This window comes from Athene cunicularia, assembly GCF_003259725.1.
Source record: "Athene cunicularia isolate RWA chromosome 8 unlocalized genomic scaffold, athCun1 chr8_part1, whole genome shotgun sequence".
NCBI lineage: Eukaryota > Metazoa > Chordata > Aves > Strigiformes > Strigidae > Athene > Athene cunicularia.
Window position 1 is genome coordinate 1,656,180 of NW_020799109.1, and position 12,029 is coordinate 1,668,208.

General features: G+C 54.7%; 1 protein-coding gene across 4 annotated transcripts in view; it reads left to right on the forward strand.

The window, feature by feature from the left end:
* Positions 1-12,029, forward strand: part of SERBP1 (SERPINE1 mRNA binding protein 1) — a 42,864-nt gene that overhangs the window by 14,411 nt on the left and 16,424 nt on the right. For all 4 annotated transcript variants that reach the window (XM_026853331.1, XM_026853332.1, XM_026853333.1 and 1 more), the window contains exon 5: positions 153-157. In XM_026853331.1, the coding sequence (XP_026709132.1) occupies positions 153-157 (5 nt within the window). The remainder of the gene's footprint in view (positions 1-152; positions 158-12,029) is intronic.

Sequence of the window (12,029 nt, forward strand, 5' to 3'; positions counted from 1 at the left end):
TCTTTTTTTTTTTTTTGTGGGCACGGGGCCAGCCTGGTGGGAGCTGCGGGACTGGGGTGCTGAGCAGCAGGATTGGGGTACTGCTGGCTGCCTGCACACACCCCCCCAGGGTGGGAGGGGGGAAAAAGGGTGCGAAACCTTCTGGCAGACAGGGAGGGTGAAGGCAGCGGCTGCGGGAGCGGGGTGGAATGGAGGGAAGGACATCCCCCCCTCCTGATGGCATCTCCCCACCAAACCTGCCCCCCCAGCCCCGGGGGGACACAGGGATGTGGCTCAGCCCCAGGGCCTTGCTGCCCCCCATGCCTAGAATTTTTTTAGGAGGGGGTAAAAGAAGCAGAAAAACGCAGTGACCAGCGCTCCGGCGCGTCACACGGAGCAGGGCTGGGGGCTCCCCGCATCCCTGAGACGCGTGGGGCCGCCTGCTTCTCTGCCTACAGAGGGGACAAGGGGCTGTCCCCAGGGGGGGGGACACTGGGGCCTGTCCCCACCCACCCTGCCCAGCCCAGGAGCTGATCGTTTCCAAGGTCAAGAGCAGCGGGTGCTCGCTTGGAGGGTGCCGGAGCGTGCAGAACGTGTGCGAAGAGGGTGGCTGCAAGCTGGCAGCAAACTAGCCCTCGTGAACTGAGTTTTAGAATTCCGAGCATGGCAGAACTCAGTAAACTGGGATAGGAGGAGCCCTCGGAACCCGTTCTTTTCCTGCAGCAAGCCCTCCTCCATGCCCGCTGCCGTGCTGATGGCGACAGCTCGGCCCAGGTGGGTGTTTTGGGAGCGGTGGGGGCCCCCCGGGCTGGGGCAGCTCATCTTTGGTCCCATCCCCTCAATCGAGGAGCTGGGGCTGTAAGAAAAACCTTGAATAGTCCCAGAATGGTGACCCAGCTCCAGGGAAAAGTGAAGGCAGCCATCCCTGAAAGTGCTGGAACACCGGCCAGGCAGCTCGTCGCAGGGAAGGGACAGGGCAGAGAGCCTTCAGGCCAATCCTTTAGCATAAACTTGTAACAATAGCAATTTTTTTAAAAAAAAAAACCATACTTTTTTTCTTTTTTAATATGCTTAATTTTCTAATGAACGGTGTGTTTTGTTTGGTTTTGTGGTTTTTTTTTTTTTTTTTTAGAAAATACGCATTTAAAGCAATCAGCTATTGCTGCTGGAGGATTCCCTCGACCCGGAGCAGTCGGGCAGATCAGCCCGGTTCTGCAGTCCCTGGGAGAGCCAGGGATGCTTAGAGCGGCCAGTCTGGGGCAGTAGCAGCCAGTCGTGCTGGTTTTATTTTCATCTATTAGGGGAGCTGCCAGCACTTTTTAATTAACTTGAGGATTTTTGCCTTTTTTTTACGCTTGGGAGCGGTCTCCGGGCAGGAGACAGTTTTCTCAGACTGATTTGCAGTTACTCATGTAATGATTTACCCTCCTTGCACGCACCCAGGTAAAGCGATTTCTAGTGTTGGTGTTACTGTTTGCACCGTGTGGCTCCTTCCTCCTTTGCAGCTGGGCTGGGAGCTGGGAAAATACTGCATTTTCACATTTTTTTTCATTTATTTTTGGGCCGGGGCCTTTCCAGCAGTGCTGGCTCTGGAGCAGTGGAAGAGCTGGACCGATGTGTCTGCAGCTGAGGCACGCTGGGGCAGCGGGAAGGTGACTTCAGGGTGGCAGCTTGCAATGTGGGTGTCTATTTTCCCATTTTGGGGAAATTTTTGGGGCCCATTTAGCCCTTTCTGTCTCCCACCTGGGTCCCAGGACACGGGGGGAACTGTTGATGTGGGGTGGCTGCGGGACCCTGGGGGTGAAGAGGATGCCCTTGGGGGCTGCTCAGGAGATGGGGAGGGCGCTTGGGTCTAAACTGCTTGAAGAGGGTGAGCTGTGAACCAAAGAACTGAATAAAAAGGGATTTTCTTCGGGAAGGGGTTGCACGACTGCGAGGAGCCCCGGCGGGAGGGATCCCTGCCTTTGGGAGGGGAGAAGGGCTGGGCGGGCAGCGGCCGCTGGTGCGGAGCGGGTGCTGTTCCCCACGTAGCCCCCACGTTGCAGGCAATATGTTGATAACACTTGGTTCTTCGGCGCTTGCATCAGAAGCACCCAGAGCGATGCACAGTCGGTGTGTGCAGCACGCCCACGGTGAACGCAAATCCCCTTTTTTTTTTTTTTTTCCCCCCCTCTGTTTTCACAGGTGGGGGCTGGCAGCGAGAGGCTGCCCAGGCTACCAGGCTATGGGGACACGCTGAGTCCCTGCTGCGTGGGGAGGGCTGGTGGCTCGAGCAAGCGGGGTGGCTCCACGGCCCTTCGTCACCAACGTTTGGGCCCTTGCTGCAGGCTGCACGAACTGCCACTATTTTTGGCGTCTTTTTATTACGCCTTTTCCACCAGGAAGGTAGGGCCTTGCTCTGATTCTTCCCACAGTCCCCCAAAGTCTATTCTCAGTGCTGTTTGTGGTTACACAGGCTGTGCTGGGGTGGGGTGTCCCCACTGGGCTGGGGACCCGCACCCCGTTAGAGCAGGCAGCCCCACGCTGCCGCTCGCTCTCGCCACGAGCAGAACCTCCTCCGTGAACAGGATGTCCACCACAAAAAGGACCTCCACCGCCCTCCCGGGGACCGTGCTTCCCACAGCGCCTTATCGAGCTGGCAGCCCTGCAGCGCTCTGCTCGTTTGGCTCATTATCTAAAGCAGCAGCCGCAGGGACCCCGCGGGACAGGAACGCTGGGACGGCCCATGGCGCGGACAACGAAGCCCGCCGGGTTAAACCCGCTGCGTGAGGAGGTGGTTGGTGGAGGTCTTGCTACCAGGTCAAGCGTCTTGCTTAAGGTGCTGGGACGTGCCCATGCATCTCTGGGGGATGAGAGGATTCCTGTCACGGGAGCCAGGCAGGGTGGGTGGCCGGGCAGAGATGCTTGGAATCTCTCAGAAACACATCCTGAGTTGACGGCACATCCTCCTTGGGCATTTTTGAGGCCGATCTCTTAATGATCGTGTGCGATGGGGAACCAAAGCCTCGGCCCTGAGGATGCACAGCCAGCCTGCCCGGGGTGTGCTGCAGCCACGGGGATCTGGGGTCCCAGCACTGGTTGGGTCATGAGACCCTTTGCAGAGCAGGGGACTGGGATGAACTGGAGCAGTGGGGAAACCTCCTAAGCTGCCAACTGGAGCTGAACATGCAACAACAGCCCCAGGGCTTGTTTAGGCTGCAGAGACCTGTGCAGGTCAGGCGCAGCTCACTAGCAGGGAGCTGGGGTAGTTCCTCTGCCTGTAATCACCCTAATGAGTATTTGTCTCGCCCGACTGCAGCAGAGGCAATTCTGTGACCTGCTTTTGGTGTGTTTGATCTTGCTTTTCTTGTATTTCCTTGCCCAGGTGAGGCTGCAGCCGCAGCCGGTACGGTCAAGCATACGTGGTCCAAAAGCGCCCAGGACCTGCACGTTGACTGGAGCCGATGACCTCTGGGGCTCGCTGCCAGCACCCAGACTTGGTGCGCGTGCCCTGCTCACCTTCTGGGAATACATACCTCATTAATGACTGGCAGCATCAGCATTAATGGCTCAGGCTAATTGCCCAAGCCTGACATCACGCCGGTGGAGGAGGTGATGCCTTCCACGCGCTCGTAACACACGAGGTTCACTGCACAGGACCTGCTGCTCCTGCGCGTCCCCAGAAATCCTGCCCTTTGCCCCAAGCGCCCGGGATGCTTTGGAGATTCCCCTCGCTGGTTCCTGGCCTCCCTGATGGTTTCATCCCTGGTGAGAGGAGCCAGCAGCTGTCAGAGGTGGCCTTGGGGGGGAATCGTGGCCGCCGTAACCCCTGCGTGGGTGCCCTGCCCCGCAGCGCTCCCCTGCCGCAGCGCCACAGAGCCGGGTTTAATGCCGATGCACCGAGTGATGCCGCAGCCCAGCCCTCCGCCAGCCACACGGCGAAGGGAGATGGCTCTGCTCCTCCCTGCCTGCCCGCCACAGGGGCTTCTAGTTCCTTACTGGGGTATTTCTGCCTCTTGGAGAAGAGCTAAAATCGGTGCTGATGAACACCGCCAGGCATTCCTGGTGCCTGTTCTGCATGAGGACTGTGGGCCTCTGAACCACCAGCCCGGTGGTGAACGCAGGGTCTCTTCCCAGCCATCTCCGGGTGAAAGTGCTGAATTACTCTCCCCTTTACCCTTCTCCAGGTGGGAGGGCAGGGCAACCTCAAAACCTCGCTCTGCCCATGAAAGAAAAAAAGGGAAATGCCCAGAAACACAAAAAGCACGAGAAGAAGGATTTGAGGCGCAGAGCGGTGCAGCCTGCAGCCAGCTCCCGGCCAGCACAGGGGCTCTTGCCAAAGTTTTTCCCTTGGCCTCACGGCAGCATGCGGAGAGCTTGTTTAAATCAAACACAGCAGAGCAAATAAGAGCTCCAGCTGACTGCGGTGCGCTGGGGAGCCAGCGACAGTCACCCCGCATGCCGCGCACCCTGCGAAGACCTCTCCTCCCTCCCCGGGGGTCCTGCAGGGCTCCGCTTCTCCCGGAACCCAAGCGGGCAGGGAGAAGAGAAGCAGGCAGGGAGAAGCAGGCAGGGTGAGCGGAACCGGAGGCCTGGCCCCATGTGCAAACAGCCACGGGTGCGTGCTGCCTGCGCAGGGTGCTCCCGGGCTGGGCTGCTGGCGGGAAGGGCTTGGATCAGGTACCGAGCCCGGGTCGGTTTTATTTTAAATGCATCTGCAGGCACAAGTAAGAAAAACCAAGCATGAGGGCTGGGGTGTGTTTGGGACAGGTCCCTTGTGCGGGCGGCGGAGGCTCCGCACAGCCAGAAAACGGGCGCGAAGGGCGGCGGGACAAAGGTCCTGGGTCAGTTTGCACTGGTCTCGGTTAGAAATTGCTGCTGGAGGGAGGGAGAGCTGCAGGACAGATGTGTGGGAGAGCAGGGTTTAGGGTAGCGAGTCTTTTCTAACCCGTTCAGCTGGTGACTTTTTGGGGGCTGGGGTTTGCAGCACTCTCAGAGTAACTAGGAAGAGCCAGTTGAGATATTGTGATAGATAAAGATGTAGCAAAACGCGATTTTTTTTTTTTTTTAAATAATAACCTGACACAGTTGAACTTTCCCTTTTCTGGATTGCTGCATTTCTGTGTCAGCCCCGCTGCAGTGTCCCGAGGCTGGGGGGTCCGCTGGCACAGCGGGGAGCTCGGCCCAGCTGCCAAGCTGCTGGTCTCGCTCCTGCTCCTTGCTCTCCTGCAGCTGCCAGGTGGGAAACCATGTCTTCCTTACCTCAGCTCTGCCTTGGCCATGCCCCAAAATAAACCTGCCCTCGTTCCCTGCCCTGCACTGTGCTCCGTAATACAAAAGGGCTCTTTTTATTTGTGCGACAGCTCAAGTCTGGGCTCTACAGAGCGGCTGCAGCCTGGCCCCTTGGGGAGCAGGGGGAGAGGGCAGGCTGAGGATGCTGAGGGCGAGGGCTTCCTCTCCGCAGCCCCAGCGCGGGGTGACTCAGAGGGGTCTCCTGTTCCGCAGCTCGCCCCGCCGTGTCGCTGCGAAGCTGCTGGCTCAGCAGCCCGGCCCAGCTCTCCCATGGCCGCCCTCCACACCCTCCAGCCCGTCCGACTCAGAGCCGGGTGTGCAAACAGGCCAGGCTGGTTTGGGGCACGGAGCCAGGCTTGGTGCTGGCGGGGTTTGGAGGCAGCTCTGCTGAATGCAGCTTCATCCCCACGGCCACTTCCCCAGCGGGACTCGGAGCGGCCAAAGCTCTCCCAGGCAGCCTTGGTGGCAGCATTGGCGTGGGGCACGTTGTACCCCAGGGGTTTTCAGTGCTGGCCCAGATTGTCTCTGTCCGTCTGTTCTGGGTATGGCGCGGCGAGTCAGCTTGCTGCAAACACACGTCCCGTTTGCACAGCTTGGCTCTGGACTCAGGCTTTGGCCAAACCTGTAACTTCGGGATGCCTGAACCTGAAGGCCCAAGCCCAGCCCCAGCTGCCCACGCTTACAGGCAGGGATGCAGGCAGGGCAGGATGCAGCCCCGGGCTTTGCTCACTGGCGTGGAAAGCCACACTGATGGTTTTTCTCTGAAACACTGTGCGTTTTTGTTTTCTAAGGGATGTTCACAGGAGCGGTGCAGAGCTAGAGCAGCCAGCACGGGTCCAGCCCAGCCCCTGCGACGGGGGACAGGGCCAGGTTGTCGCCGGTATCGGGGCTCCCGTGCGCCTGCGATGTGGGGGGGTGTTCCTGCCAGCCCTGCCGTCCCCAAATTCCTCTCGGGGGGGTGTAACCCCACGGGCAGCTGAACCCAAACACCGAAGGTCGAGGCTGTGGGTCAGTGTCAGCAGTGAGGAGGCCGAGCTGCAGCGCTGAAGGCAGAAGCCATGGTGCGGAGGAAACGTTGCTCCTGACACCGGACCTGCTGCTGAAAGCACAGGAACATGCAACCACGGGTGCCCCGCACCCTGCTCCAATCATGCTCTAACGTATCCCCCTTCCTGCCAGCCACGGGGCTGTGGTGTGAACCCAGCCAGCCTAAAAAATACAATAACACGGCGGGGGAAAAAAAAACAAAACAGCAGCTTTGCTTTTCAGGGCCCTGATCCAGCTGCCGGTGGCAGCACCTGGGAGGCAGCAGCAGGCAGAAAGGGGCCGTGTCAGCTGCAGCCGCGGTGGGAACCTGCCCCTGGAAGCAGGAGGCAGTTTTAGCGAGCAGGGAGGAGCAGTTTTCTGCCCAGACAGTTACCGGCTGGCCCAGCGGGTTTCACTTTGGCATCTCCCAGTCTTCCCAGCGCTGCTGCATGCAGCCGCTGGCCATTTCGCTAAGGCACCTTCGTTTCCCCCCCACCACCTTCTAATTTCTCCCAGTAATAGCCATGAGAAGAGCTGCCGTGGGTGATGGCGGGGGCTGCTGCAAGCGCGGGGATGCCCGGGCGGGAGGGCTGGGTGCCCGCTGGGGCTGGGTGCCTGTCGGGAGCTGAACAGGGCGACGGCTGCATGCTCGGGCCCAGCTTTTCGGTGCAGCTTTGCTAACTGTGTTATTTAACCCGTGGCAGTGGCAGGTGCTGGGGTGCAGAGGCTCCCCTCGGTCCCGCAGCACCCCAACCCCGGCGTCCCTGCGCTCTGCTGAGCCTTTTAGGAAGAGGAAATGTTATTTTCTCCTCTTTTCTGTCTTTTCAGATTAGGAAGGTAGCAAAGCCTCCTTCTCCTCCAGGGTAGATCCTAAGGGAGCTGCTTGATCCCGGCAGTGGGGTGGCTCCTGTGCACCCCAGCCCCTCCTGGCACCCCAATTCCACAGCTCCAGGGCCTCGGGAGCCCCGCGGAAGGGCTGGGTAGAGGAGAGCTCACGCAAATAAGCCCCACAGAGGCGATAAAAGCGGTGTTTGGTGTACCTGACCTTCTGTTTGTAAAGTTCCAGTGCTGGTTTTCTAGGCTAAAAATACCTTTTACCTTGACTGCTGTGAAGGAAGAACACTTGCTTGGCAGGTTGTTTAGGATTCAGAGGAAGAAAGGACAGGCAGGGCTCAATTAGTCTGGCTTAATTAACAAGCGAAGTTCTGTCTCTGCATGATTTGCTTCAGTTGTCTGTTGCACACTTTAATGCACAGAGCGGTACTGGGCTTTTTTATTTTTCAATGCACGTACTTAATGTAGAAGCACGGTTGTTACTCACATGTTTACAGCCCTCCTCATAATGAAACTGCTGGTTTTTCTGCTACGAAAAAAAAATTAAAATCTAGCGCTGTGCTGAAATGAGAAGTATATGTGGGAGGATAAAGATGTGTGGTGCAGATCGTGTATCTTTTCAGGAGCTCTGGCTTCTGCTGGTCATTCTTGCTGTCCTTCTGCCCGGCGCTGCTTAATTCTGCTTCTTCTCATAAGGGATCCACGCGCCCCGACCGCGCTGATGCGAGCAGTTCAGTAACAAGTGTTCTCACTGCCTGCTGTATTCGCTGCGATGAGCAAGCACTGGCAAGCATTAGGGACCGCTTAGCTAATGCTGTGTACGTTATTATTATATTAGTAATGCAATAATAATTAGTAATGCAAAAATTATATTAGTGATGCAACATTAATTGCAAAAACTACAGTTTTAGGTAGTCTGCTTGCTATCTTCTGCTGTCTGCTACTTCAGACTCCCCGGCACTGATTACACGCCTTGCTTATAAAAAGTGCCAGGAACAGGCCATCTGCCACACGTCACTCGGAGCCATCGCTGCTGAAGCCGTACGATGGCTGAAGAGCACCTCAGGTTGAATGTTCTGTATCTTCCTGCAGCAAATCGAAAAGCCAGTGAAAACGATTGCCAGAACAAGCCACACAAGAAGTTGCTAAGTTTCTCTGGGGCGTACAATGATTATGTGATAGGTGAAGTTTTTCTTACCGGTCAGAAGTCACGGCCATACTTGCCTTTACTCAGAAGCAAGCATGTTTTCTGTACAACATTTTGTACAGCCTAGGAAAAGATCCATCCCAAAAAAAACCCCAAGCAACCCCCTCCCTGTCCATATATTGTATGTTCTGACAGCAAAGTAACACATGGCCGTGGAGAAAACCAGTAAAACAGATTTATAAAGGTTCTTAAGTGAAAAATTAGGGGAAAAAAAAAACCCAACAAAACAGTCTTGGCAATGGAGCAAGGACCCAGACGAATTCTTCTCCCCCTGCTCAGAACTTGCTGCATTTCCTACTCTTGCTTAATAAGCAGGCAGCCGACAGCTGTTGGCAAAGCTTGAAAATAGCATAAGAGTGTAGCATGTCAGAAAGCACTCCGTGCCTCTTTTGGTCAGCAGGGCAGGAGTGGCTCCTTAGGTAGGTTATCTATAGGCCGGCTTCGGCCAAGGAGCGTTGTGTGTCCCAGCCATAAATAGCACCAGCAATCCACTTCTTTGCGTGGTGGAAATGGGGGGTTTTCTCCAGCGCGAAACGATAACACGAGTCTCTGCTGCGCAGAACTGCATCAGCCTGCCCAGTCTTTGATGCCAGCTCCTGGGAGTCTTCTGTGCGTGTCTGAATGACCCCCATGCTGTCTGCTAGCGTCTAATGACTGCATCAGCAAGCGGCGTTAATGAGATGACTGTCCTGAGACTCACGTGTGGGGTTTCAGTGATTTGGAAGCCAGAATACAGAAGTTACATCCTTGATTAGAAGCACAAGTGCCAAGTTAATAGTCCTTGGCTATTTAATTCCCAGGCAATGGTTGTCTGCGGTTCAGATCTTTGGGATCGATTGCAGTTCAGCATCGCTGAGCGTGCATGAATGTTTCTCTGGCAGGGAATTTTGCTGACATTTGGAGAGTAGCAAAGCCCCAGACCTTGCCATCTGTCCTTCCCTCGGCTGGCCGCAGTGTGCTCTCTGTCCTTTTCCAGCCTGGGCCGGGACATGAGGAGGTGCGATGCCCTGCGCTGCGTGGACCTGCGAGTGCTCCTCCAGAAGCTACAGGAGGCATGTGGAGGAGCACTGCTCCAGGAGGAAAGCAAGGTACTGGTGAGAGCGATGCTCCTCCACCCTGCAAGGTAGTGATGAACCCGGTGGGACCTGCCTGCAGCTCCCCAGGTGAAGGAAGCCCAGCTTTTCGGCCCTGCTGAATTGAAATGGTGTCTTACAGCCAGAAGCGCCTGAAAACTGTGAATGATATTCAGCGGACAAGACTGTCGTTTGGACTTTTGACCCCGTGTGGCTAATTGTCAGGCCTCTTTATTGCAAGCACCAACGAGCAGGCAGGCGGCGTGTGCCACAGCGCGCGATGGTCCTGAGAAGGGCCAGAGCTTCCTGCCATGCACCCTGCAACTCCCATTTCTTGCTGCGCAGGATGAAGAAGTCTGGTTGTTGGTGACTGTATTCCCCTGATGATCAATTTCCCAGTTTATATCAGAACGCTTCGAATCCGGTTTGGGTGTGTTTAATTCGAGGTGCGACCTAAAACTCATTATGCCATACCTGCAGTTGGAAAATTTTGGAATATGGAATATATGTCACCTCCGGTATAGCATGGGGAAGTTGAATGTGCACAATCCTTGAAAAGCAGCAAAAGAGAGATGCTCTGACTTCCCTTTGAGTGAAAAAATCCCAAGCCCCAAAGACGGGCAACTGAGAAGCCCGTTCCTGTGAGCAAATGCCCTCTTATAAACAAGAAGCTGTCCACGCCATCTGGCAAGCAGCGCAGCAGGGCTCCAAGTGAGAAACATTTGTATTTTGTTCATAAAATGTATGTGATGCAATGTAACCTCGGTGCGTGTGACAGGACAGGAGGCCAAAACGGGTTCAAGGCTTTTCCTGAAAACATCTGCCATGTGGATACAAAGAGTTTTAATTATGTGTTGCTTGGTGATATTTGATTCACCCCAAAAGCAAAAGGCTTGTTTGAAGAAAACATTTTGATTTCTGAGGATACCATTGATAGCGATTAGAGAAGAGCAGAACAGGCGTGGCTGTGGTACTGCAGGGAAAGCTGGTGGAGAACAATAAATGCAACCAAAGTAATGTTCAGCTAATCTAAAAGAAACTAAAGCATGGATTTATTTTTCAAAACCAGTTGGTTTGTGGAGTTTCCAGTTTATGGACAAGGCGCGTTCAAGAACTGAGCAAATGTAATGAAACTAATTTCTAAAGCAATTATTTAAAGTGGTCTAAGTTCTCAGAGTAGGCAAGGCAAATATTAGCAGTATTATCCTTGCTGAAGATAATTATACTAACAGGTACCAAAAGGTTCTGACAACTTATTTAAAGATAGAAGCTGTGAGCATAGGAAATAGTGTTTTAGAAGGACATGTCAGACCTGTGCCATGTTTTAATCTCTCGATATAATTCCCACTGGCTATAAATAGAACTAGGAAGACTAATTAATACTGCAAATATTTACCATCTTCACTTGATATGGTCGTCTAATTGTGTATATCTGCTAATTAGATGAGTTGAAATGTTAGTGAAAGTAAGAAACTTTATTACACAGCTAAGATCAAGGTAAACCTGCCAGGTTTTGAAGCAGTAACTTTAGCTGGTTATAGCAGCAAATCTCTGTGACTGAAGTGGCCTTCAATGACACACATTTATCTCGGTGTCATGCTTTACAAAGCAATTTAATGCTAGTGGGAAGTGTGGGATTCACAGTTTTTGAATGAAAAATTCCTCAGTATCTTTAGCAGAGCCCCGAGTCCCTGCATTAACCTGATCTCTCGACAGGACCGCATCCACGCTCACACTTGTCCAGTTTCTGGATACTTTGACAGCTCACGGCAACCATCTTCACCACCACCACGACACAAGAAGGATTTTGCTTTCAGAATTTTGCTTTCAAATCAAACGCTGTGGCACTATCACCTTTCTAATCTCCAGCGTACAACCAAGAGGGTGTATCTCTCCCAGTCTGTGCTGGATCTGACGGTGGCTTTGGTGACAACCATGGCAAGGGGTAACCCCTGGGGAGTCCGAGCGCAGCCGCTGGCTCGCACGTGGCTGTCCCGCGACCGCGTGCCGAGGCCTGGACTGCGGAACCCACAACGCCTGTGTCTGCTTATACGTTCTTCAGGGGGTTTTTGACCTATTTTTGTAAAGCAACAAGATGGAGAAGGACAGAACAAGGTACTCAGTAGCTTCACCTATTAGCGCATTTACCTGGATGCGTGCAAGTATGAAAGCATAAATCTGTGACCGGGTCACGCTTTCACTCAGGCGTATCACTCTTAAAGTGTCTCAACAGCTAATTAAAAACTGCAATTTTGCAGCAGCCGGCCTGCGTTATTTAATCCTTCAATAAGCGCCACACGCCCCCGTGGTTTGTTGCACTTTAAGGGCGTAATTTGTTTCAAAAGCGTATGGATTATTTTCCACTTTTTTCCCCTCAGTGTATTCTTGGGACGACCGGTTTCTCCACCGAGGGGGAGCAGGCTGTGACCCCGCGCCTCGGCAGGGGACGTGCCAGAGGGCCAAGGCGCCGTCCCAGCTCCTGAGGAGAGCGGGCTGGAAGCGGGCGGATGGCGCCTGCCACACACACCGCTTCAAACAAGAGGCTCAGCGCGTCGGGGCTGATGTCAGCCCTGGCCGGTAAAACCCTTCAAAGGCTCTCGGTAGCCCGGGGGGGGATTTCGAGTCGCCGCAGGCGGGGG